General features: G+C 40.9%; 1 protein-coding gene across 1 annotated transcript in view; it reads left to right on the top strand.

The window, feature by feature from the left end:
* Positions 1–23,632, top strand: part of brsk2a (BR serine/threonine kinase 2a) — a 155,039-nt gene that overhangs the window by 89,993 nt on the left and 41,414 nt on the right. The window contains exons 2-3 of the mRNA XM_026311416.1: positions 3,490–3,584; positions 20,027–20,112. Coding sequence (XP_026167201.1) covers positions 3,490–3,584; positions 20,027–20,112 — 181 coding nt within the window. The remainder of the gene's footprint in view (positions 1–3,489; positions 3,585–20,026; positions 20,113–23,632) is intronic.

The following is a 23,632-nucleotide window of genomic DNA, read 5'->3' as shown; positions in this document are numbered from 1 at the left end:
GTGTTTTTAATTTCTGTACATTTTACTTTGATCCGTTCTTGCTTCTTTTTCTTACATAGACTCTTTTTTCTGACCCTCAGTTCTCTTGCCGCCTCCTTCTAAATGGCCAGGCTCTGCAGACGCAATCAGCTCAGCTTTTATTCAAAACCTTTATTATTCATCCCTGGTTTGTCAAAGCCAGCAGGGCGATGATTGAAACCATGACTTTGAAGCAATGCAGCAGCTTCCAGCACAGCACAGAAAAAAAGCTACTTAGCTCTGATGCTCACTGAGCATCAGACCAAAGTTCATATTCTTAGTCTTCTTCCAGCAATCCCCCATCCCAACCCCTGCCCTCACATTAGGGCAACATGGAAAGTAAAGCGTGTGACGTTGGGATGGAGGCCAGGGGTCAGTCAGTGGCAGCCTCTCCAGCTATAACACTTACAAAGACACCAGCTCTACACACTTTTATGTATGTCTATAAATACATCAGAAATAATTGTTTTTCAATTTTCTTGGTTGCCAAAAGCAACTACAAGAGATCAAATTAAGAAGAAATGTAATCCATATGTACAGGCACACCATCATGCGCAGACATTAGCAACTGCAATAGTAATCTTCTCTGTATTCCCCCCCACGAGCCTCTGATCCTTTGTGCTTTGTGTCAAAGCCTTATGTTTGAAGCTATGTTCAAAGACAGCCTACCTGCTCATCCCAGCCAGATCCAGATGAAACCCTAGTGTGAAAACTCATCCCCTTCCTCGCCACTCCAGGCTGAATATTCACACAAGCTGCCAGGGTTTCCTCAGCGGTGTCATCACAGACAGGTGAAAGGAGCACAGGGAGTACTGGCAATTACTCCATTTCAGAAACTAAGGAATAGAGGGTTGATTTGGGTCAAGGAAAATCAGATGTAAATAAGTTGCTAGAACATACTTTAGACAGTTATAAGAAAATATAGTCTCCTTAAATGTATGGAATTTATGCTCCAGAAATATATATATATATGTACTATATATATATCAGTTGGGGATCTTGTTTTAGCGGTACAGATGGTGGTTAAACAGTATTAAACGGACTGCCTCACATTTTGACAGGCTTTATTCAGAGCTAGAAAAACTTCCAGTTTTCTCTGGCCTGTTATTCCTCAGGTGCCCATGAATTTGGTGTGTGAATAATTTGTGTTTTTTAGGGAGTCCAGCTCTCTTGGAGACAGCATTTGCTTGTCTATTGTTTGCTGTCGCTAACACGACATCTAAGTGATGCTAATTTCCAACAAAAATACAAATATGCATTAATGTGGTCCAGTGGGCCAATTTTATCTCTTGCTGCCAGGTTTTTTTATTATTTCTCTGAAATTGAATGGTTTTTTTTCCATGTTCTACTCTATTACTTTAATTGTTGTTTGTTGTTTTAAGTCATAATTTTTATGTATGTGGTATAAAAGAAGCTTATGTCGCTGTGTGTTATGTACTGAACTTTGTTGTTGAGTTCATTTTAATTCATACACAAAGTGGTTGTAAAATCATAATGTGCTATGTTTCTGTGCATATATCACCCTTGCTAATGTGCCCTCTGCTAACGAGACCACAGGCATTGGAGGAAGATAGATAGTGAGGCAAATAATCCAGTTAACTTTTCGTGTGTTTGCAGGCAGAATTTTTCTCTTTAATTTGTTTATCATGACTTACGAGTTTCTCTATAGTGGCCATTAACATACGATTATTGTCACAGGGCTAATGGGCTTGTCTGTTGCTCCCCCTCCTGCTCAACCGCCTCCATCCACTTTTCCAAATCTTTCTACATCTTTTATCATCCTCTTTCATTGCATTCACTTCCTGTCTCTCTCTCTCATCCTCTCTCCTCCTCTCTTCAGTATGTCTACTCTCGGCCCCGCGGCCCCCCCGGCCCCTCAACTCCCAAGCCAGAGCCTCACTCCCACACAATGCTCTACATTATTGCTTAATTATCTGTGGCCTGTCATTTGAATAATGTGCTACCCCTGACTCTCAATCTCTTTTCACTTCATCTTCCAAATGTTATTTTTTATTTACTTCATCTGGCTGCTGTTTCCATCTCACCTTCACCTCCTTGAGATTTCTGTTTTGTTTCTGCTTTCATGTCCTCCTCCAAGTCCTTTGCCTCTTCTTATCTGCTGGTTCACATAGAAATCAGACTATGAGAGAGACAGTGGAGAACGAGCTAGGAGCCCACGTAAGTCTGGTTCATATCAGCCAGACAGTTTGCTACAGGATGTAACTTCTCTTCGTTGACATGTCTTCTTTTTTTATTATTATAGTACTGCACCAGTTCTGTCTTAGGCACATTGTAGTAATACTTATTAACTTAATTGATGAGTAAGAGTGGCAAGAAATCAAAACATTGACATTATTCCACTTCCGTGCTTTTGGAAATTCTGTGCCAGCCCAAATGCTATATTTTACCATCTCAAAACCATCTTCTGTCATCTTCAAATGCCTGCAGCACAACAGGGCCATTGGGGAAATCAATAATAGAGAGCTGACATTTGTTTGTGTATGGGTGTCTGTTTGTTTCAGTTTGTAAGTAATCTATTTGATGCAAACATCTTTCTAATGTGCGAGCAGCTCTGTGGCCCCTGACAGAAAATGGATTTTTGCTGTCGTCATGGTTCTCCTGTATCAAATAGATGCAAGCACCCCACTTTGTTCCACTGTAACTGTACGCCCATTGATGTATCCCTGCTGGTTTTCTACATTATTTCTGGTTGATCATTTAACCAAGGATACCTGGGGAAATTTGCTAAGGCAAAACAGGAGAGACGCTTTTGTGGTTGTGTAGCGAATCACAAGATATATGTAAGTTTTGATAAAGTTTGTGTTTGGTTCTCAGTAGAATTGTAATGCTTTATCAAACACTCAAATCACTACCCATGCAGCAGTGTGTTTTTGTTGTGAAGTAAAAGGTTTCTGCTCTTTTTTTGTGGTTGAAATGTAGCATCCTGATTTACTCTCCCACAGTTTGGTGCAATGTTGCTTCATTCTGGTGATTTTTGAGCCCTGGTCAGTAATGAGTCACCATTCAGAGCCTGACCTCTGGGTCTGTAATGCCTCTTGTTTGTTACTTCTTCCTTTTATTGTCTGTTTTAGCTAACTCAACTTGGCTGCAATATAGGAATCAATAACACAAATGGCCGACTCACTTACTGCCTTTATGACTCAAATAAACCTCAGAGGAGAGTTTATTTAGGCAACCCTCTACACTTTAGAGGTAATTATCAGGTTTCTATAAATGAGGTCACAAGACATTTTACATCAGTGGTTAGCTACAGGGGAAAAGCCCTTAATGTTCATCACATTAATTCAGTATGTAGAACAGTGGGTTTGAAATGCTCTAGCTTAATGTGCTGCATAGAAACTCACAATGTTATTTGCTTTCTAGGTAACACCTAAAACCTTGCTGCTAGTCTTAAGTGCAGACATCTGAGCACTATTTAACCTTTTTTTTGGTTTCCTGTTTGTTTTGCAGGATTGGTCAAGCTTGGAGTCCACTGTGTAACATGCCAGAAAGTCGCTATAAAGATTGTCAACCGTGAAAAACTCAGCGAGTCTGTACTAATGAAGGTGAGTTTACAGAAAGTGTTTATTTTCACTCTGCTAAAGTCCAGTGTACATACTGTACATGCCTTTTTTACATACTGTACATGTACATAAAAAAGGCAAGTCTAGTTAAAACAAAATATCCTTTTCAAAAGGGGTTTGTTTTGTATGTAGCTGGTCATCTATATTTTAGAAAATGTTCTGACAGCCTTTGAGTTTATAGCAGGTTCTGATGTTCTGCTTGTTAAATGGTACATAAAAACTTAGAACCCTACTGTCCCAATTAAACCTGAGGACCTTCATTCCTCTTGTTCGCCCCCGAAACCTAATATGCAGCAGCCCAGCTGGCTGTAGCAGCACTAAGTGTTTGTCTACTATAACTGAGTACTGATGTCCACCTCTGTGACACATAAAATGTGACCCGGCTGACAAAAAATGGTTCGAAAATCAAAACTAGGCAGATTGGATGGTGATTTATATCACAATAAGCTTTATGAAAAGTGGAATCACCAGCTGACTTAGTGACATTTGCTCTTTGAAGCAGCTGATTTTCATCCTTTTCAAATTTTGAACTGAAGAATTCAGCTATTTGGCTCCCCTGCCAGTAGTCAGAGCCTCCAAAAAACCCTGGGCTAACACAACAATAAAACAGGTTTCTGCAACTATAATTACTCTAGCCTCTCTCTAGAGCGCTTCAAAATCTTCAGCGTGTAGCACCTCTATTCATAATTTGTCCTGTTACCTACATAGCCTCCTTTTGAAAGATACATTAGGGATTTTTTATTTTATTTATTTTTTTGTTATTGCATCCTACAGCTCCTGTGAGGCAGCTTTATTCAGCGCTTGTTCAAAATTGGCAAACTGCAAAACTGGCCCATATGCTGATGGAATAGCTGTAAAGAAACTGAAAAGAGCAGGAAGATAGAGGACAACAAGATGCTACAACCTGAAAATTGTCTTTCACAGGACACATGCGGAGAAGAGTGCCTGCTGTAATTGTTTGCTTATGAGCTGGAAATCAGAAAGTGGATGGGCTTGTTCACAGTATAAGTAATCTGCAAATGGAAAATCCCACAGTTTGGCATCACCTCTGTGGCAACATCATTACGCTTTTGATAAAAGCCGTCTTTGCTCGGATATTGCTGTTTGATAAACAGTCAGTATTAATCAGCTTCTTGCTGTGTCTCCCTGACTCTTTTTCACTCATTGTTATCCTACTCTGAATGTCACTCACTTTTTTATCCCTTATTCAGTTTAATATGCAGTGTAATATTTTAAGATGGGTCACATCTCTTACCTCTGTCCTGACAGAAGGATTATTAGTTGTAGCAGAAGTGGTAGGTAGGTGGACCCATTCTAACATGTGACTGCAGACAGGAAGGAAGAATTGTCCCAACTCAGGTGTTTCACATCACCCTGTACTCAGAGAAAAACGATAGTAACAAATGCCACATGCTGACAGGTTTCCAACCAAGGCTTTTGCTGAAGCTGCATTTCCGAGCCAATTACTGAACTCAGCTATTGTCATTCTTCTCTCAAATGCCGGCCCCTGGTGTGTGCAAGTGTGTGTGTGTCTAACAGTAGGTGTAAGTTCATGTATGCGCCAGAAGGGAGTGAATTGTTCAGGAGCTAGGGGCAGTTGGACTTCTCTGAAAGAGACAATGATACTGGCTGTCTTGTAAGTTTGGAAATAGATGTCATAAAAACAATATCAGTCAACATTATTTTACATGTAAATAAATCTTCCAATCTGAATTCAACAACCCAACCTCCTTCCTTATACTGCATCAGGTGCTCTAGGTTTTGTCTCTAACTGTTAAAGCTGTTGGTGAAGAACATGATGAAGAATTGGTGCGTGTGTTTGTGCTGTTTCTCATAGCCTTGTGACACAGGTAAGCACAGATTCACTAGTTCACAGAGTTTGAAAGTTGAATTCATGTTATTTAAAAAGGTAGTATCATTTTTAGGCCTGGAATTCTGTTTATGTACATTATGTATGTACTATTAGACCCTGTGAGTGAGACCACCTGTACACTTTCTTCAAGTTTTGAGATAGGTCGACTTTGGTGTCAGACAACAAATCCACTTCTAAGGGTTCCTGCTGCAGGTGGGCAGGTGTTTTCTGACTCAAATCTTGCAGCCACATATCCCCATTGTGTTGCACTCCACAGTGTTATGTGCCTGTTCTTTGGCCTGTCTGTGTGGCTGTCATACTGTCAGAGTGATCGGGCTGCTCTCTGCTGCAAGGCTCAGACTATGAAATGTCACCTTTTAATATGCTAATGTCTTGGGTCCCCATGGTGCCATTAGGGTACAATCTGACTCTCCAGGACAGGTGTGTGTGTGTGTGTGTGTGTGTGTGTGTGTGTGTGTGTGTGCGCGCGCGCATGTGTGTGTGCGTGTGCGCGCGCATGTGTGTGTGCGTGTGCGTGTGCACGCGCGCACGTGTGTGCGCATGTACACGAAATACCGCAGATGACACATACTTATGCATGCATACAAATACACACATATAGGACATTCAACACGTGCAGAAGTTGATAAGAATGCCTGTACAAGACATACGGATACACACATATTTAACGAGTGTGCATGAACACATCCTCCAAGACACATCATTCCTCAATGTCTGTCCTTCCTTCCCCTCACTGGCCTTGGGAGTCAGGGCTTTGTGGAGATCAGAAGACGGGTTGAATTAGTTATCTCAGAATATCTGCCGGAGAGGCCTTTTCTGCACTCCCTGTGTGTTAAACTTTATATATCTAATGTTGAACTCTTTAGTCCACAGACCCACAGGCTGTGACAGTACGGACCAGAAAGACATTGAATTGTCTTGGATAATGAATTCGTCTATGAACTTTGTGTCAGTTTGTGTCCAGGGAATGAGCCTTGACTACTTCAAAGAGCAAGTGCAGGCCAATGTTTTTTTTTTTTTCACTTCTAAGCAGAAACCTAACAATGGATTTATTTGAATAGTAATAAGAGTCTCCATCAGTAGGAAGTGGTTGCCTGTCATGTTTCAAATGATAAGAGAGAAACAGGCAGAAAGCGAATACACAGAACGAGCACATATGTCACGTATGTCAGCAGTAGTTGGCACTGAGGCCAGTGGCGATCCAAAGTGAAGCTCAGAACTAATACTGTAGTGTGTGTGCGTGTCTGTGTGTGCGTGCGTGTGTGCGTGCGCGCGTGTGCGTGCGTGCGTACGTGTGTGTCTCCATCCTGAGGGAGTGGATAATATTTGTGAAACTCAGCCAGCCCTCTCTCTCTCTCTCTCTCTCTCTCTCTCTCTCTCTCTCTCTCTCCTCTCTCTCTCTTTCTCTCGTGTCAGTGCTGTGGGGCCGTAGGGTTGAGAGAGGGAGGGGAGCAGGGTGAAAGAGAGCACGACTCAGGGGAGAGAGATGGACATGCTGTGGGAAACCCTGCTGAGACAAGATAACACAGATGCTCTAGTAGGTACACTCTGTCACTACTCACATTTCCTGTCAGGAGTGAGTGTGTTTTCTTCTTGAACTATTAATGTGACATTCTACACAGAACTCAACACAGATTGTTGCCATACTTAAAATTAAAACGTGATTTAAATAATCATTAGTGATTTGTATATACAGCAAATAAGACATTCCTGTCAGTGTGGTGAATTTGTTATTGTTGTGTCATGAGAATTCTGGGAAATAAAACTTGAGTCACACACCTGAAAATATTGATAAACCTCATTAAATGAGGCTTAATATATTTTTAAAGTTAAATGAAACTTTGTGCACCTTCTGTGTTTTCTACAAAACTAATTTCAATCAAAATGTTGACATATGCCCTTCACCACAAAGTAAAGTTACACGAGTAATTGAAAACTAAATATTCTGACACAAAAAATGACAAAGTATTTATTTCACTCATGCCATTTGATAAAGAACAAATTATAACTCAGCCCACTTATCAGTACAAAAACACAGCAATGAACAGCAGCCCAACTGATAAAGCAGCTTGATGGTGCTTGTTATTTTCCATAAGTGTTTATGTCATGTTATCATATTATCTTCACCCTGTACTTGTGTGATGTTGATTGCTTGGATTAAATAAAAGCTGTTTGCCTTGTGATTGGCTCTCCGTGGCTGCAGAGCTGATCTCCTGTGCATTGAAAAGCCATGAGTCTGCGTTATTGCAGTTTTCAAGCACCTTCTGTAAAACTGATGGTTATGTTGGTGACAATGATGTGGAAGAAATGGACATCAAGTAGTGTTACCTCTAATGTACTGTATATGGTTTGACAAGCGCAGAAGATTCGCTCTACTACATTTCATAGAATATAGCCTATCATTATAGGGAGTGAAGCGACTCCTCTAATTTGCAGTGTAGTCTTGGGGTGAGTTAAATTGTTGCTAGCCCCCAGCACTAACAACTTGCAGAGGGAGAAGGGTATCTTTAGCATGCAGCAGTTGGTAGTCACTGTTAATGCCTGCTCTGTTTCTCCCTCTGTGCCAGTGAGCTGGTGGTGGCTGCTGCTGTTGGGTTAAGGACAACTAATTAGCCAGAGCGACTCTCTCTCCTCCTGAAGCAGCACAACTTCAAAGTCACTCTACTGTCCCCAAGCCCAGAGAGAGAAAGGAAGAGAGGGGGTGAGGAGGGATGAGTGCAGGATGAAGGAAGATAGAAGGGAGGGAAGAGTGTGTGCTTATGGGGAGGGTTAGAAAGGATGGGGAACATGAAATTAGAACAGTTTGGATGGATGTCGTGTGAAGTAGACACTTCTATGTAGCTACGCTGTTTGTGATGCGTTTTTTTAGCACAGTGAGGCTATGTGTGCTTTGCTTTCTCTCCTTGATGTCAGTGTGTGTGTGTGAGTGATAGAGAAAGTGAGTTTGGAGACGGAGAAGTGTGGTATAATTGCCCCCTGAAGCAAATAACTGAAGCACTACACTAAGGACACCACATGTAGGAGCTGAGAATGACAAGGCAGTGCCATCAGTCAGTCTCGGCAGCTAACTTACCTAAGGCAGCTGGATATTTAGGGGCAATGATAATGATCAATAAACTTATCTTTACTGTAATTAACATGATCAGTACTTAACTAATGTGTGATTTCTTTTCCACAAATTCAAATTTCTCTGTTCTATATTATTTGCTCAGCTTGTACAGCTTATACATCTCAATAACAAACATCAGGGATATTTTTATTTGGAGTGATTATATGACAGTGGTATCAGCTTTAAACACACATCATCTAATATAACAATTTAGGACTAAACAGGCTGAGAGAGAAAAACAAGGAATAAAGGTTGAGTACACCAGCCGTCAGAGATTGTGGTGGGCGAGTAAGGAGGTGAGGAGCAAAATGCCACGGCCACAGATGAATCACACAAGATCTAATCTTGTTATTCCGACCTCAGTGACAGCACTGTAGCTTTCTTTCATCGCCATTGCTACTCTTCCCTCCTAATGATTATAGATTGGCCATTCTCTCTCATTTCTGTTGTGCCGCGAGTGGGTTGGTTATAGAAATGCCTCCAACTTGCACACATCCTCTTTAACTTTGTGTTGTTTGTGTGTATGTGTGCTAGTGTGAGCGCAGACACCCCTTAAAATGAATGGGTTTCATATGTTGTGGCCCTGTGCATTGATCCATCAGCTTTGTATGGGGTTGAGCTGGAAGCCAAGGCTTAGTACACTGTTTGATCTGAGCAGGCTGACTGCACAGAAAGCCTGTAGAATTACCAACTCTGTTTCTCTGCTCTTACAGTAGCTTGCTTCTTCTTTCGCTTATTTCTACCTCGACATGTATCTACCACACAACAATGTGTGTAAAAAGTGTAAAAGTGTGTCTTAATATTTTCTACAGGCAATGTGTTTTACAGAAGAAAACATGAGCAAGTCAAATAAATCGACATTAATACTTGTTTTATCATACAATAATGACCAAAAATCCTCCCTGATAAAATTGCATTATTGATCACTTCTCCTATTGTTATGTAGTTTTTCTAGTTTTCTGCATAGTTTTTTATTCTCCCTGACCCTTGCTCCCTCATGGTATTCTGCAGGAGCCTGGACAGTAAAAAGGATTTCCCTGAACCTCTAAAGCCCTTAGTCTGTCAGTCAATATGAAGGTCACTCAGCATTTTACATCCTAATTTACTTTCCAATCACCACTCCCAGATCAATGTATATCCACTTTTTCTCCTCAGTTTTTATTGAGTGGTGATGAGGCTTATAGCGAAACGGAAATGAGGAATAGATTTTACCTACAGGACACAAGATGTTTGGGGAATGTGAAGAAATGTCAGCTTGTATACCTGTGTCACAACTTGTGTCATGCTAAATAACATGACTGAAGACACCATGGACACTCCTGACTTAGTAGTTTGGGATGTAACACATCCTGGAGAGACATAAAACCATTTGTGCTGTGGTGACAAAGCTCATCAAACACACAATGTTGTTTGAGCGATTTTACCTCTCACCTGTCTTATCGAGATAAAACAGAGATGGAATGCAGACAAAATAATGAAATGGAGGATAGCAGAACACAAGATGTAGCGGGATCCCCCATTACACTCGACAGGAGACAGACAGACGTCTAAACCGATGACATTTGTTTCTCCTCTTCAAAGCCAACAGCCGCTGTGTTGTCAGCTAGATGAAAAATATGTTTGCCTTTTCATTTGTTGTTGCGTCACTGTTGCTTTTGTTTTTTGCTTTCCCTTTATGAGTGAAGGGCATATTTTATCTAATTCTTCTACATTTAAGTGGAGAGATGCTTTCATCAGGAGATCAGCAAAGTTCTCCTTCAAAGTTTACAGCAGTGTTCTTTTTTATTTCTTTGTTTTGCAATGGGATTTCCCACCTCTTTATAAAATACCTGTGGACCCACTGGAGTGGATGTTCTGCATTTTTCTTCTCAGCCACTGTCTTTTTTCAGTTTTGTTTTTGTAGTAACTGATAATTGAATAGGTACATCATGTCCCCTTGAACAAGAAAATGTACTACAACCTCCATTTTTCTTTCCACATCTGTCTTTATCTGTTTTTAAACCATGCTGCTTCCATTCAAAGACATGAGAGTCCAGTGCTGTGCAGGTTGCCTATCACCATGTTTAATATAGTCTGCATTTATGAGTGATTTGATTCTCTGCTGGAGTGCGGCACTTTGGACTGGAACTAAACCACACAGTGACTTTTATTTTGTTGATTCAATGCTGTGTGGTGCACAGAAAGCAAACATTCCTATTCAGACTTGGTTCTATACTTTGGTGTGTGCATGTGTGGATATGTGTTTGTGCATTGAAGCAGAGCTTTGCTGATGAACAATGACGGATTGTGACAACTGTTGACTGTCACTGCAGTATTTCTATTCATTTACTGTGTTTTTATTGCAAATGTCACTACAGTATATAAACATTTGTCTGTGTGTGTCTAAGTATCACTGTGTGTAAATCACACATACCATTAGTGACAGCATGAATGACAGCTGCATGACCATTGTCTAGTTGCTCAGTCAGCACAGAGACACACACACACACACACACACTAATTCGTATTTCTATCTTTGTCAGGGCACTCTTAAACACGCTGCATTCCCTAGACCCTTACCCTAATCTTACCCTAAACTTAATTCTAACCTTAACCCTAAAACCAACTCTTAACCGTCACCAGCCAAATGCCCTAACTTTGCCAAAATGTCCTCATTTCCATGCAATTATGTTCCTCACAAAGGTAAAAATAAGAGTGCTCACAAACACACACCTCAATGCTCTGTCTGTCATCTCACTGCAAAAGTTGATCTGTAATAGTTTCAGGCAGGGTTGTGGGTGGAATCACAGCTTGTGGACAAGTGTGCCAGCGATGGTACTTACATGAGTACTTGAACATGAACACAGATTTATGAGCCCAGCACACATCTGATAACAGTGACCATTGTATGCACAGTGTAAACTAAAGTAAACAGAAAATGTACCTCATGTTATGTTTTTACAATAGTATGAATGATCATTTAGCAGTTACAACAGTGACCTAGTGTAGTCCTATTCTTTATGTGTAATGAAGAATAGTAAAAAGTTACTTAATATTAAAAACTTAAAATTGAATAATAGTAGTGATGAGGTGGAGTGTCCCCTACTGCTGGTGAGGTTTTTACAAGTACTAAAATCCTGCCTGGAATAAAGATTACTCTGCTTGGGATCGTTATGGTAGAGAACTATTCATGTACTCATAAAAATGGAGTTACAGCCATGTAAGTTCTCTGTGTTCAACAGATTTTTTTATTTTTTTATTATGGTGTTAACTAGCATCTACAGGGCTTGGCCATTATGCACCGGCTGCATTAATTTGTGAATCAGGCATTAATTTACCACTTTTAGCTGTTGCAAATAAACAGAGAAATTGGCTTAGACTTGGCAATGTTAATGAGTTTGGAACTGGTCCTCATGTATATGTGGCTTTTGGGGTTTGCACTATATGTTGAATATCTAAAGCAAGACACTTTTAACTTCATCAACTACACCTGCATCTTTGTGGGGATTGTTTGCAACTGACTAAGTTGTGCTTAGACACTGTCAAGAACATGCTCCCTCTCCTCCCCCCTTTTCTCACACTCACACAGTGTATGTATCCACAAAGTTCATACAGACACATTCAAGCACTGAACATTTTTGCATGTGTGGTTTGCCATACTCTAGGTAAATTAGTATGAACACACAATACCAACCATGTATTATATGTCAAATATTAGTGTATGACCTGATTGACAGGTATAATGGCTCTGTGCAGAGCTGCTTACATCCTTAGACTTATTCTGAAGTTATTTATAAAGTTTTGTGCCAGTTAGGTTGTTTCAGTTGAACAGCCTTACCTTCTGACCTGTGGTTTCTCCAGTATTGACTCCTCTGCCAGGCTAACTATTCACCAGGATCATGTGTCAGTGAATAAGCCATGTATTCATATGTGGAGAAAATTACTTGAGTAGGTGAATCACCGTTAGCTCATCAACAATGTCCGCCTGAACTGTTGCAATGTCTTCATTGCTCACTTTCTTTGTTTGGTTTGTTTTCACATCACTTTACATTCCACAAACCAGCACAAACTCACAGGCTGTAGGTCTGTGTGAGTTGGAGCTTTCAGTCAGGTCTTTTTTGTTTCCCCTTTTCTTGTCCACAAGTTTATATGTGATTTCAGTGGTTTGATAAATAGCATATTTTTCTGATAATTCTGTTCATTTTGAAAGCAAAGCTTTTAATGATACTTAAAGCAGACTGAAACATTTTGAAAACCAAATTTAAATCTTATGTATTTTGGCAGTAAAGTAGTAAAACTAAATTCTTTGCTAGGTTGCATGTGGCATTTAAGACAAATTTTATTTTTTTGCATTGTGCGTTAGAAACAATTACATCTACCCTGCATTGAAACACGGGCTACTGTAGAATTACTCTACTGTATTTACTTTGACACTTTTATAGTTCATGTAGCTGAGTTTCTGCTCTGATCATTACATTCAGTTGTGTACTCTGTCTCTCTGCTCTTCGAAATCAGTTCATTAATCCACATTTCACATCTCTACACAATCCAAGGTCACCTTACCAGTCCTGCTGCTTTTGGAGTGACTGATAGAATAGCCGACCAAGAAAAAAAAAGCACTTCAGACAGCTGACACGAAAACATGGATGCTAAAGGAATCTGCCTGCCTGTCACTGATAAATCACTCATCCTGCAGATGGCTTTTTTCTCAAACGCTTTGCACAGCTATTCACATACACTTATTCACAAAAACACACACCTTTTGCCCTCTGCCGAGCCAGTCCTACTCCACCCCATTTATCAGACCATGCAGTAAGTTTGAAGAGGTTCATGATTATACCCTTTGACCTTAGGGTGTGGAGGACCTCTGCCATTACACTCCATTATTACCAAGGGCATCCAGGGACATGTCTCTTAGTGTGAAATGATGTAGCCTGACACTGGTCTAAGTGGCAGCCTGATGGATCTGTCAGCAGCACACACACATCACGGACATAATTAAAGAGATAGAATGAGAGAGATGGAGAATAAATGAGGGATAGAGAAAGAGGAGGAGTGTCAGAATTGGTCTTGGGTGGGAAGAGGTAATGAGCAAGATTTGAAAGAGTGGGAGATGGATGAAGGATAAGACCTAGTGAACTAACAGAGACTGTGTTCTGATCGATTTACATGTCTCTGCCATTGATCAAACTCCCCTGTGTAGGGAGTTTACCTCCTCTTCACAAAGGATGACTGATACAGTGTTTGTCAAAAACACCCCTGCTGTGCATTTGTGCCTGTATGTGCATGTACACATGAACCTGTGTGAAGGGGAAAGCGATAAACAGAGAAAGGGAGATGACTTTTTTCAGTTCAATGACTTTGACTGGAATGAAATGATACAAATTTGAATTTATTTTCTATTTTGTTTTGCTTTCAGTGGAACCAGCACAGTAGTGAGAGCTAACACACCGTAACGCACACTTTTCCACACCAGATACTGTTAAAACCATCACCTCAAGTCTGTCTAAACCAATTTTGGAACAATCTTATTCTCCCAGGAACATGTGCTAGTGTTGTCTTCAAGGTGTTGGTCATGCCCTTGCACATGAAAACACACTTTTGAGGCTCATTTTGACTGAGCCTGTTGTCTTTATAAGGAGTGTAACAAGAAGAATGAAGAAGAGTGCATGTGTGTGTGTGTTTGCCCTTATAACGGATGTCTTACCCTTATGTCTACAAAGCCTGACATATATGGTACCACTAAACACCATTAACATGCATGTGTAAGCACATGCACACAAAACCGCACATGCATGCATAAGCACCAGCTTGGCTACCCTCTGCTCCTGGCAGAAAAAGTTGATTCTGTCCTACTGGCTCACTGACCGACATATGGGTGGATGGAGGTGGTGCATGGCTTGCCATGATCTGTGGTGTGTGTGTGTGCAGCGTGTATGCCTGATGCGTTAATGTGTCCACATGTCACAAGTATGAATGGATGACGAGCTGACTAGTTTTGTGCATGAGCCAGTTGCCAAGTGTTTCTGTCTCGTCCCCTTCTGCTCCTGTTCACTGACAGTTGGACACACGTCCATTTTTCACTAGCCATTACCCAATCCATGCTTCTCCTTCAACCAGATGTTATCTGATCTACACATCTAGCACATCTCCCTCCCTGCAATTCTATCTGGAGTTTTATTCTTTTGCTAAGATTAAAATCACACTGAATAACAATGAGATGTAGGGTGCAGATAGGAAACAAAAAAACAGTTATCCACAAGATAAAAGCTAAATGAATCATGTTGTGTAGGACCTTCAAAGAATTTTAGTTTTTCCAGTTGAGAAAAAGAGTTCCATAGGTTTAGATCACTGTATTTTATTACAGTGTTGAAGAAGGGGAGTATTAGATGACTATCCAATTTAGTACAAGTAAATTTGTGAATTAGCTTAGAAAAAAGACATGAAAGGATCTGTAAATTAAGTCGCCTTTCTTAATTTATTTTTATATATAAAAATACATATTTAATATTCTAAACCATCAGTGAAATAAATAAGGAGGTAGGACACAAAGACTTGAATGATGTGCTGTAATAAAAGGTACGATAAAAAGATATTGAGACAGTATTTCTCCATAAAACCTTTTATACAAAACAAATTCGGTTGTTAAACTGTGTCTAGAATTTCTGATCATTAAAATATTGTGGCTCACTGTTTTTGGAAGCTTTTAAAAGACCTATCAATATGGTATAAAAATACATTCATGTCAGCTGTCATACAGTAGATGTATTTCGTTAGACAGGTGAAGCGTGAAGGTGAAGAGTGGTCTCTCATTTTCTCACATTTCCACCTCATCACCTCGCCTGTTATTATTAAACTCTCCATGGGCTGTTTGGTGTATAACACTGCTAAAAAGGTTATTCATTCCCCATGTTACATCAATTAGCAACAGAAGAGACTGCGAGACTCCGGGGTTGGGGCCTAAACCGGCACTACCACTATGCTCTCCTTCTGTCTGTCTCCTTTGCATTTCTCATTTAATCTTACCCATTGCAGAGAATTACATGGCTTATGCTTCATCCTTCTCGCATTCACTGATCCTTCCTCTGTTCCTCTTCTGGATTCTTATTCATTCAGCCGCCCCTTGCATGCTCTACAGCTCCCATGTTAGCATAGCCACCACCATTTTTTTATCTGACACACATGGCTACCCCTGTTGACTTTGATCCTCAGATCTCAGTATCAAGGGACTATTCACTTGCTTGCCCGGGGGAGGTGACAGAAATGTCTGTGTTTTCCTTCTGTGTGCATGAGTGAGAAAGGCGGGAGAAAGAGCACGAGATGCAATAAGTGCAGAGCGAGAGATGACAGAGCCTGTGATCCAGTATTTTCCCCTCTGAGATTTTGGACTGGTTTCTCTGTTCAGTCACTCTGTGACAATGTGTGACATGAATCTAATCTATTTGTGTCTTTCTTGTTGCCCAGCTCTCTGATCCTATGTCCTCTATCACTGGACTCTTAGCCACAGTGATGAAACTATTGATGTTGCCAGTCATTTGTTTGCTCATCTGGTCAGCCATTCAGATCCAGGGCTGTAATTTAAAGAATCGATAGCAAGTTGATGGGACTATGCCTAACTCCCTCCTCTGAATTTGGAGTGACACATGAGCACCGGTGATTACTTTGCCTCATTTGTCCGTGTAGCCCCAGTCCTCCTCGCTCACGTAGGCTTGTTTCACTTTTCTATTATAACATACCATCTGCACCTGCAAATTGCACCATAATTACAAGTAATAAATCATATTAGATGTTTTTCAAACACAACAACATCAAATTCTGCAGTGTAGAAATTGGAGCTCTGGGTTTTACTGTGGAAGAACAGCATGCCATTCCACAGAACCTGGTACTCAAATGTCAGTGTGTTGTCATTTGTCACATGGTTTTCCTTGCTCGTAGTACCATTTTAACAGGAATCGCCACCACAGTTCCATTGATCTGTTGATTAATTTTGTGTGACAGGATATGTCAACCATGTGGGTCAAACCTTTGCCAATCAGCCTGTCCACCAAAGGCTTCTGTTCTTCTGCTAATGATCTCCACTCCACACTATAACAACCTCACATAATCTCCCCGTCAAATAGCCAATTTGGGGTAGTGTCAGTCTTGCGTTTTTGTTCAAACTCATGGGTTGTTTGATTTTTTCTGCCTCTTGATCTTGTGCCTCTGTTTAGTTACCTAGAAACACAAGATGAACACAAGTAGCAAGAGGAATAAACAAAGGGAGGTGTGTGTTCACCGGACCACCTCCACTCCATCTGTACATGTGTGTGTGTCTCGATGAGCAGTGTCCAAGCTCCTGCTAATAAAGGCTCAATGAAGTGCAATGGAGATGTGGTGGTTGGAGAGAAGTGTCCCCACTCACAGATGTGCAATTTAATAAGAGAGTGTGGAGCTGTGTAAAGGAGTCAGGCCAAAAAAAGGATAGCCACCTGGCATCTATACTACCATGAAGTTATCAAGATGCTAGGGGTGTGTGTGTGTGTGCGTGCGTGCGTGCGTGCGTGCGTGCGTGTGTGTGTGATAAACAGTAAGCAAAGCAGTGGTTGTAAGTATAGATCTGGGTGTTTTATGCATGCACCAGTGTCACTGACAATAATCCAAACAGTAACTCCTTTGCAGGTGCAAGTAAAAGGGCTGTAAATGTTTTTTATTAGATCATTTTTTTGACGTATAATTGTGGGCAATTTAACTGTTCTACTGTAAAATGCTAGGAAGGTCTTCACCACAGATTTACATTAGCATGTTAATCAACATCTAATCTGGCAATAAGCAGGTAGTTGTATGGTTAAGTCTTCACATTAAGCCTCATTTCTCTTATTTCAATTAACTAAAAAGAGGTGCTTAGAGGAAGCTTAGGGAGCCAGCTGCTGGCTCTGTAGCATTTCAACAGCTCATCTCTGCCCGAGCCCTGGGTAGAATTAGTTTCTCTGCAGGGAGCCATGGTGCCAGCTAGCTAGCTAGCCACCCAGGGCTCATTCTTAACAGCACACCTTAGCCTCAGGTGAGAAAGGGGCATTGTGCATTGCTGCTTATAGTGCTCATTAGTCTCTGGATTAGCCCCGATTAGCCTAGCTGTTACTCCCATTGATACTCCATGCCAAGGCTAATTACGCGTGTACCCTTTTTAGGCAAGCTGTGTGCTTTATTAGTCTTATAGTCTCCCATGACTTTTTTATTTTATTTTTTTTTTTTTGCACAGTGACTGTGTGGGCTACGTCAGCTGGTTTTTTTATCATATACTTTGCTATGCATAAAGACTGGAGATGGAGATGTTGCTATTTAAGCAGAAAATAGTGATGAAAAATGTATCAGGGGAGACTGCAATACCTTCCTGAGCAGACAACAAAAATAACATGAGTGCCTCATTAAAGAGGAGGAAGCTGATTTTATACCCAATCAAGCAAACAGTTTTGTGGGAGTTTAACAAAAACTTAGATGACAGATCAGAGCTTTGACTTCATTTCAGTGAATAGTGTTCATAAAACTAAACCATGATGAGTGTGACATTAAAACAATGTGAAGGCTGTCACAAGCAAGTGACATAGTGAAATTGATTTTGAGATGAGGCAGAGGAGCCTTTAACTCACACTGTCCTTCCATCTCCATCATTATCAGTCAAAGTTAGACACCGATGGTGGAGGAGATGGACATGAAATGTGATGGAGAAGGGTGAGCAGGTAACTGCAAGGAGTGCAGGAGGGGAATATGGGAGGGGCAAAGATTAGTGCTGGCTTCTGTCGAAGTGGGTTCCATGCTGATTGTCTGTGGCAGCTGTACATGCTGACTACAACCTTTGGAGATGCTGACACAAATGCAAACTGATCTGCTTTTTGGTGAAATCCAGCTCTTGCCAGTCTTACAGTACACTACCTGTCTCTGTAAGTAAAAAAACCAAAGAAACTTGTATAGACTTAGTTGTCTATGGAAGTCCTGAGTGGACATGTTGACCCCAATTCATCCAAAGGCTGTACCTTAAGAAGACAAAACTGTTGGGATGTCCAGTTCTGACAGACTATTCCACTTTCTTACCAAGCTGATTTATGCTCACCTTACGCAAACCCCAGGATTATTCATCTGAAGGAAAGAACACAAGATTAGACAAACACAGCCTGTTTTCCTTCCGTTTTTGAGGCAAACCACGTTTTCCACCTGAGATAGCACAGCTTGCTGGCCTTGATGTGACCAGAGTGTGGTCAAGGCTTATCTCTGTCCTTTCTGCCAGTAGAAAGTGCCAGTCAGCTTCTTTCATTGGTTTACTTACTATTCCTCTTAAGCCCTTGTGCTGGTGTGTAATGTGTTATTATTGTTTGAGGCAGGCACATTGCTGCCTCTCAGACAGTGACCTTCAAAGCTAATCTCTAAAAAAACAATTGGTAAGAAATCATCGCAGGCTGTTTTGGGGTCACTTGTTTTGTGTCTCTGGTGCCTCAGTGTCGACAACAGTGTGTCATGATTTCGATATCAATTTTTATGGATCGTAACCTCGTCTACACAAGCAACCAGGAAACAGAAGCAGATTGAAGCAAAGTTTATTTAACACACACAACAATGAAATGTGAAGTGGGATGCAGGCCAGTAGTGAAGTGTTGAATCCGAGGGAGGTCGACAGGAGATGGTTTCTCCGACGGCCAGTTCCGGTACCGCCGGGCTGGTCCTCGGAGATGGAGGGGGTGGCAAGTCCGAGCCGGGTCCGTAGAGCAATATCTGACGAGACTGGTTCCTCTGGGGCCCACCAGAGGTCGGGCGTTCTCCGAACTCAAAAAAACAGAAAGCAGGAAAAAGCTAGGTTAATGTAGGAGTGACAACAGCAAGACCAACAGTGTTCACCCCCGAGACTCAACAGGAGTGAGCGAACAGGAGGTGCTAAACTAAAGGCGACCCCAGTCAACTAGTAATCCAAAATAGAGAAAAGCGTCCCCCACGTCGAGTCTATTCCTCTTCGTGAGAGCACAGTCAAAAGTTAGCTCATCCGAGCTACACAGGGCAGGCGATGCGAAAAAGGTACAATGGCCTTGAGCTCAAGTTTCCTCCGAACAGAGCCTAAGCAAAACACACTAACATAACGAAAGTAGTTACTTGCCGTAACGAATCCTTCGGGAGTCCAGGACAAACAATCCGGCAATCTGTGTCACCATGAACCCAGCTATTTAAGCTGGGCGTACAGGTGACACAGATCAGCAATCACAACACGCTGAAGGCAAGTACCCCAAACACTTCCCTTTGTCCCTTCAAAACAAAACCCCTGGCACCGGAAACCTAGTTTCCGGGACCTGACACAGTGAGGTGAAAGACGCAGTTTGAGAGGGCAGATTAGATCAACTGGTCCTAGAGTATTACTTAACTGTAATGACATTACACTAATGAAAACCTCTTCTTTCTCTTTCCCATCCTTCCTGTTTCTATATCCATCCCTTTCTCATACAGGTGGAGCGAGAAATAGCAATCCTCAAGCTCATAGAACACCCGCATGTTTTAAAGCTACATGATGTCTACGAAAATAAAAAATACTTGTAAGTATCCATGTACTGTGAACCACTTTGGGTTAATCTATAATATGTGAAATCATAAATCTACTGCATGCACTGATGGTGTGTTTGTATAAAAACTTTTGTGCTCGTTTGAATGCCAGAACATTCTTAAAAAGCCAGAGATTATTTTGTTGGCCCGAGGAGCAGTTCTGATTGATGTATTATGATTGCAGGGCAACAGTGACAGCTCTAGAGGGGCAGATGCTCCATTAGTATTTGCATGTAGCATTTAATTTGGTCACGCACGCCAGGGGCCTGCTAATAGGGAGAGGAAGTCTCTGCAATGTAAACACCATGACATGCTTATCAGAGTCCACACCATTGCATTAAAAAACATTAGCCATGGAAGCTGGCAGCGCTATTTGTCTGCTGCAGCTGCTGCACACACACTCAGTGTACACATACTCACACAATGACAGGCACGCAAATCTATTAGCTAACTTTAACAGTAGTGAGTGACAAGCCCATCAGGCGTTCATACTAGCCCTCTTAATCTACAGAGGCTGTTTTTGGACTAAATTCAGTTAGTTATCATCTTAAGCTTGAGATCAAATAGGATTAGACATGCAGCACTGTGCATTCAGATGTTACAAATAGCAGAATATTATGATTTATCCTATAATTGGATTATTAAAACCACTTTTTCTGTCTGTTGCTTCATCACTTTTGACAAGTGGTCACCAGTAGGACGATTTGTTTTACATGTGTACTGTAATACCAGTGACTGGAGTACACTCTGCACTTCACATCAGTGATGTAATTTGGCTTTTAATGCTGTTTAGATCCTTACTCAGATGTTTTTACTTGAAAGCCAGTAGCTGATAGACACGCAGCACGTTTGGAGCTAGCAGCTTTTAAGATTTATTATGCTGCTGGCACAGATCCCATCATAAGCTGTAAAAACTGTAGATTTGTGCGTATGTGTGTGTATGTGTGTGTGTGTGTGTGTGTGTGTGTATGTGTGTATGTGTGTATACAAGAGGTGAGAAAGAAGTGAAGGAGTTTGATACATGGCCCAGCAATATTTTATTTATGGATATTTCATTGCTGGAAATGAATGAGCGATCACATCATGATTTTCATATAAATTATTCTTTTGAGAATGAAAAATGATCACTGAAAAAATGCTCAATAGTCTAAGAGAACACACTTGGTTTGTAAAAGTGTTGCTGTGAGCTGTTTCAGATTTTTTGTGTTGAATAACAATAATAAAATGATTAATTATAAAACAAGACTTTTTTTTTTAAGGCTAATTCTGATGTTCAGCTGGTCTGAACTAAAACACTGAGGTACAGGTCCAACAATTACTGAACCCTTGCATTGCTAAAATATTATTGTTAGCAGTGAGGCTGAGGTATGATGACAGTAATATGGGTCAAGGTATGAAAGTGCTGGAAACTTTCCATAATGCATCTTCTCAGCCTCTCTTTATTAGTTCATCCCAGTCTGATAACTGTCCACTTTGTTATAACTGCACTCTCTTTATTGTAGATTTTTTTATTAAAATATTTTGATCTCCAGTCAATATCAAACCTCGTAGCATGACATGATTTTCTTGCAGCTTTTTACAAGGCTCCCTTTCAGAGTCACAGTTAATATTCTGCTCTTATAACTGTACAAATACGCTGGGTAGTAGTAAACTGATCATGAAAATTACTTGAGTGCCCCTTAAAATGTTATGAGTAAATTACCAAGACAAACTGCAAAACCTAATGGAGGTGCATTAAATAAATGGATTATGATAATTTTATGTAGGAAACCATGTTAACTCAATGAAATTCCTGTGAAATATGCCTATGGCTTTACAGTTGAATTTTTTTTTAGTTACCTAGTTGTGTGTAGAATTGTTGTTATACATGGCAAAGCTATTGAGGTTTGACAAAAGCCACTTTTTTGGCTGTAAAGGGTTCACTTTGTTTAGTGAGCACATGCTCTGTGGCCAAGTACAGTTTGCCACACTGTAGTGTAATCAATAAAACTGAGGAGGTGCATGTAGACACACATATCCACAGCAGGTAGAGAGAGAAGAAAAGAGCATTTCACTGCCTGTCTGATTTTCAATTTGTCCTAGTGAAGACGGAGGGAGTTTCAGCACAGGAAATATGAGCAGGCCAGTGTGGAGCAGAGCCATGGACACTGCTGGCTTTCAGCCCACAGCTGCAGCTTTAGGCCTGGGTCAGCTGAGATTCATGTTCTCCCTGTCCCCTCAGTATGGTGGCCGACAAGGGCAAACATGCCGCAACAACGAAAACACAACGGAAGAGAGAAAACACAACAGAAGAGAGAAAACACAACACAAGAGAGAAAACACACGCAACAGCGAAGTGCGCCAGGCCTGTAGGGGGAACCTGGACTGAGGAATGCTATGAACAAAGTTTGGCTAACTTTTACAGAGGTGACATAAAAAAGGTAGGTTTTCTATTTATTTCTTTTTAAACAATTGGCCGTCACGTCTTACAATATTATAAAAGTACAGTATTGTAAAAGATGACGGCCAAGTGTTTAAAAAGTAGTAAATGGAAAATGTACCTTCAGATGTCCCACCATGCAAAAACAAACAACCCCCCCCCCATGTCTCCCAACGTTGTATGACACTTTTGATCAAGTAAACAAATGTAATAGAACATTGTTAGCACATATTAGCACATGAGAACAATCATCAGAGGATGTTCATTCTGTTGCAATTCAAAACTATAGCTGCTTCTCATTGCGCAGCCTCTGAAATGAGACGCGGCTTAAATCATTACATGTGTCTCTCTCGCCTCTGTATAAATTAGCTTGAACTTTGTTCATAGGGGGACCCCGAACTGGGGGATGCTATCGGCCTGGCACACTTCTATTGTGTTCTCTCTCTTGCTTGTGTTTTCGCTGTTGCGCTGTTTCTCTCTTGCATATGTTTTGGCCATTGCAGCGCGTTTGCCCTTGTTGGCCACCGTACCTCAGAGCTCCCATGCACATCCATATAGTCAGTATGACAGACTGTCCTCCATAAAAGCCCAGCCACACAGGCTGGAAGGCCACCTGAGGAGTGGTCCTAAGAAATGTGATGGCATTTCTGCCAGTTTGTGTGTTCATGAGTGTTTTGAAGGGTAGAAGAAGAAAAAAATGCAACACAAGTAATGTCCACATAGAATATAGAGGACTTCAACTTTTGCCAATGTTTCCTTCTTCTCTTGTGTTTCTTTGGCTGAGACAAAAACATTCATAGAAACTTACAACAGCTTTACTGTCACATAATTCACAAGCACCTAAATATTTTACTGTATTTCTAATAATTTTTAAATCAAAATTTCCGTCTTTTTAGTGTAATGCAACTAGAGTATACCCTCCCTCTATTGCCTCCCACAGGATGTCAAATGGTATGATATACTAAGAACCATTCATATATATTTGTAATTCATTGTTGGCATGATTTGCTAACTGTACAGGCAGGTAGAAATAAGAAAATAAAAAATAAGGCGCCGACTTGCTATGGCTTTTGGGAGATAAGAGAATTTATCAG

This window comes from Mastacembelus armatus, chromosome 6, assembly GCF_900324485.2.
Source record: "Mastacembelus armatus chromosome 6, fMasArm1.2, whole genome shotgun sequence".
Lineage (NCBI taxonomy): Eukaryota > Metazoa > Chordata > Actinopteri > Synbranchiformes > Mastacembelidae > Mastacembelus > Mastacembelus armatus.
The sequence above is the reverse complement of the archived record's forward strand: the minus strand, read 5'-3'. Positions and strand labels throughout refer to the sequence as shown.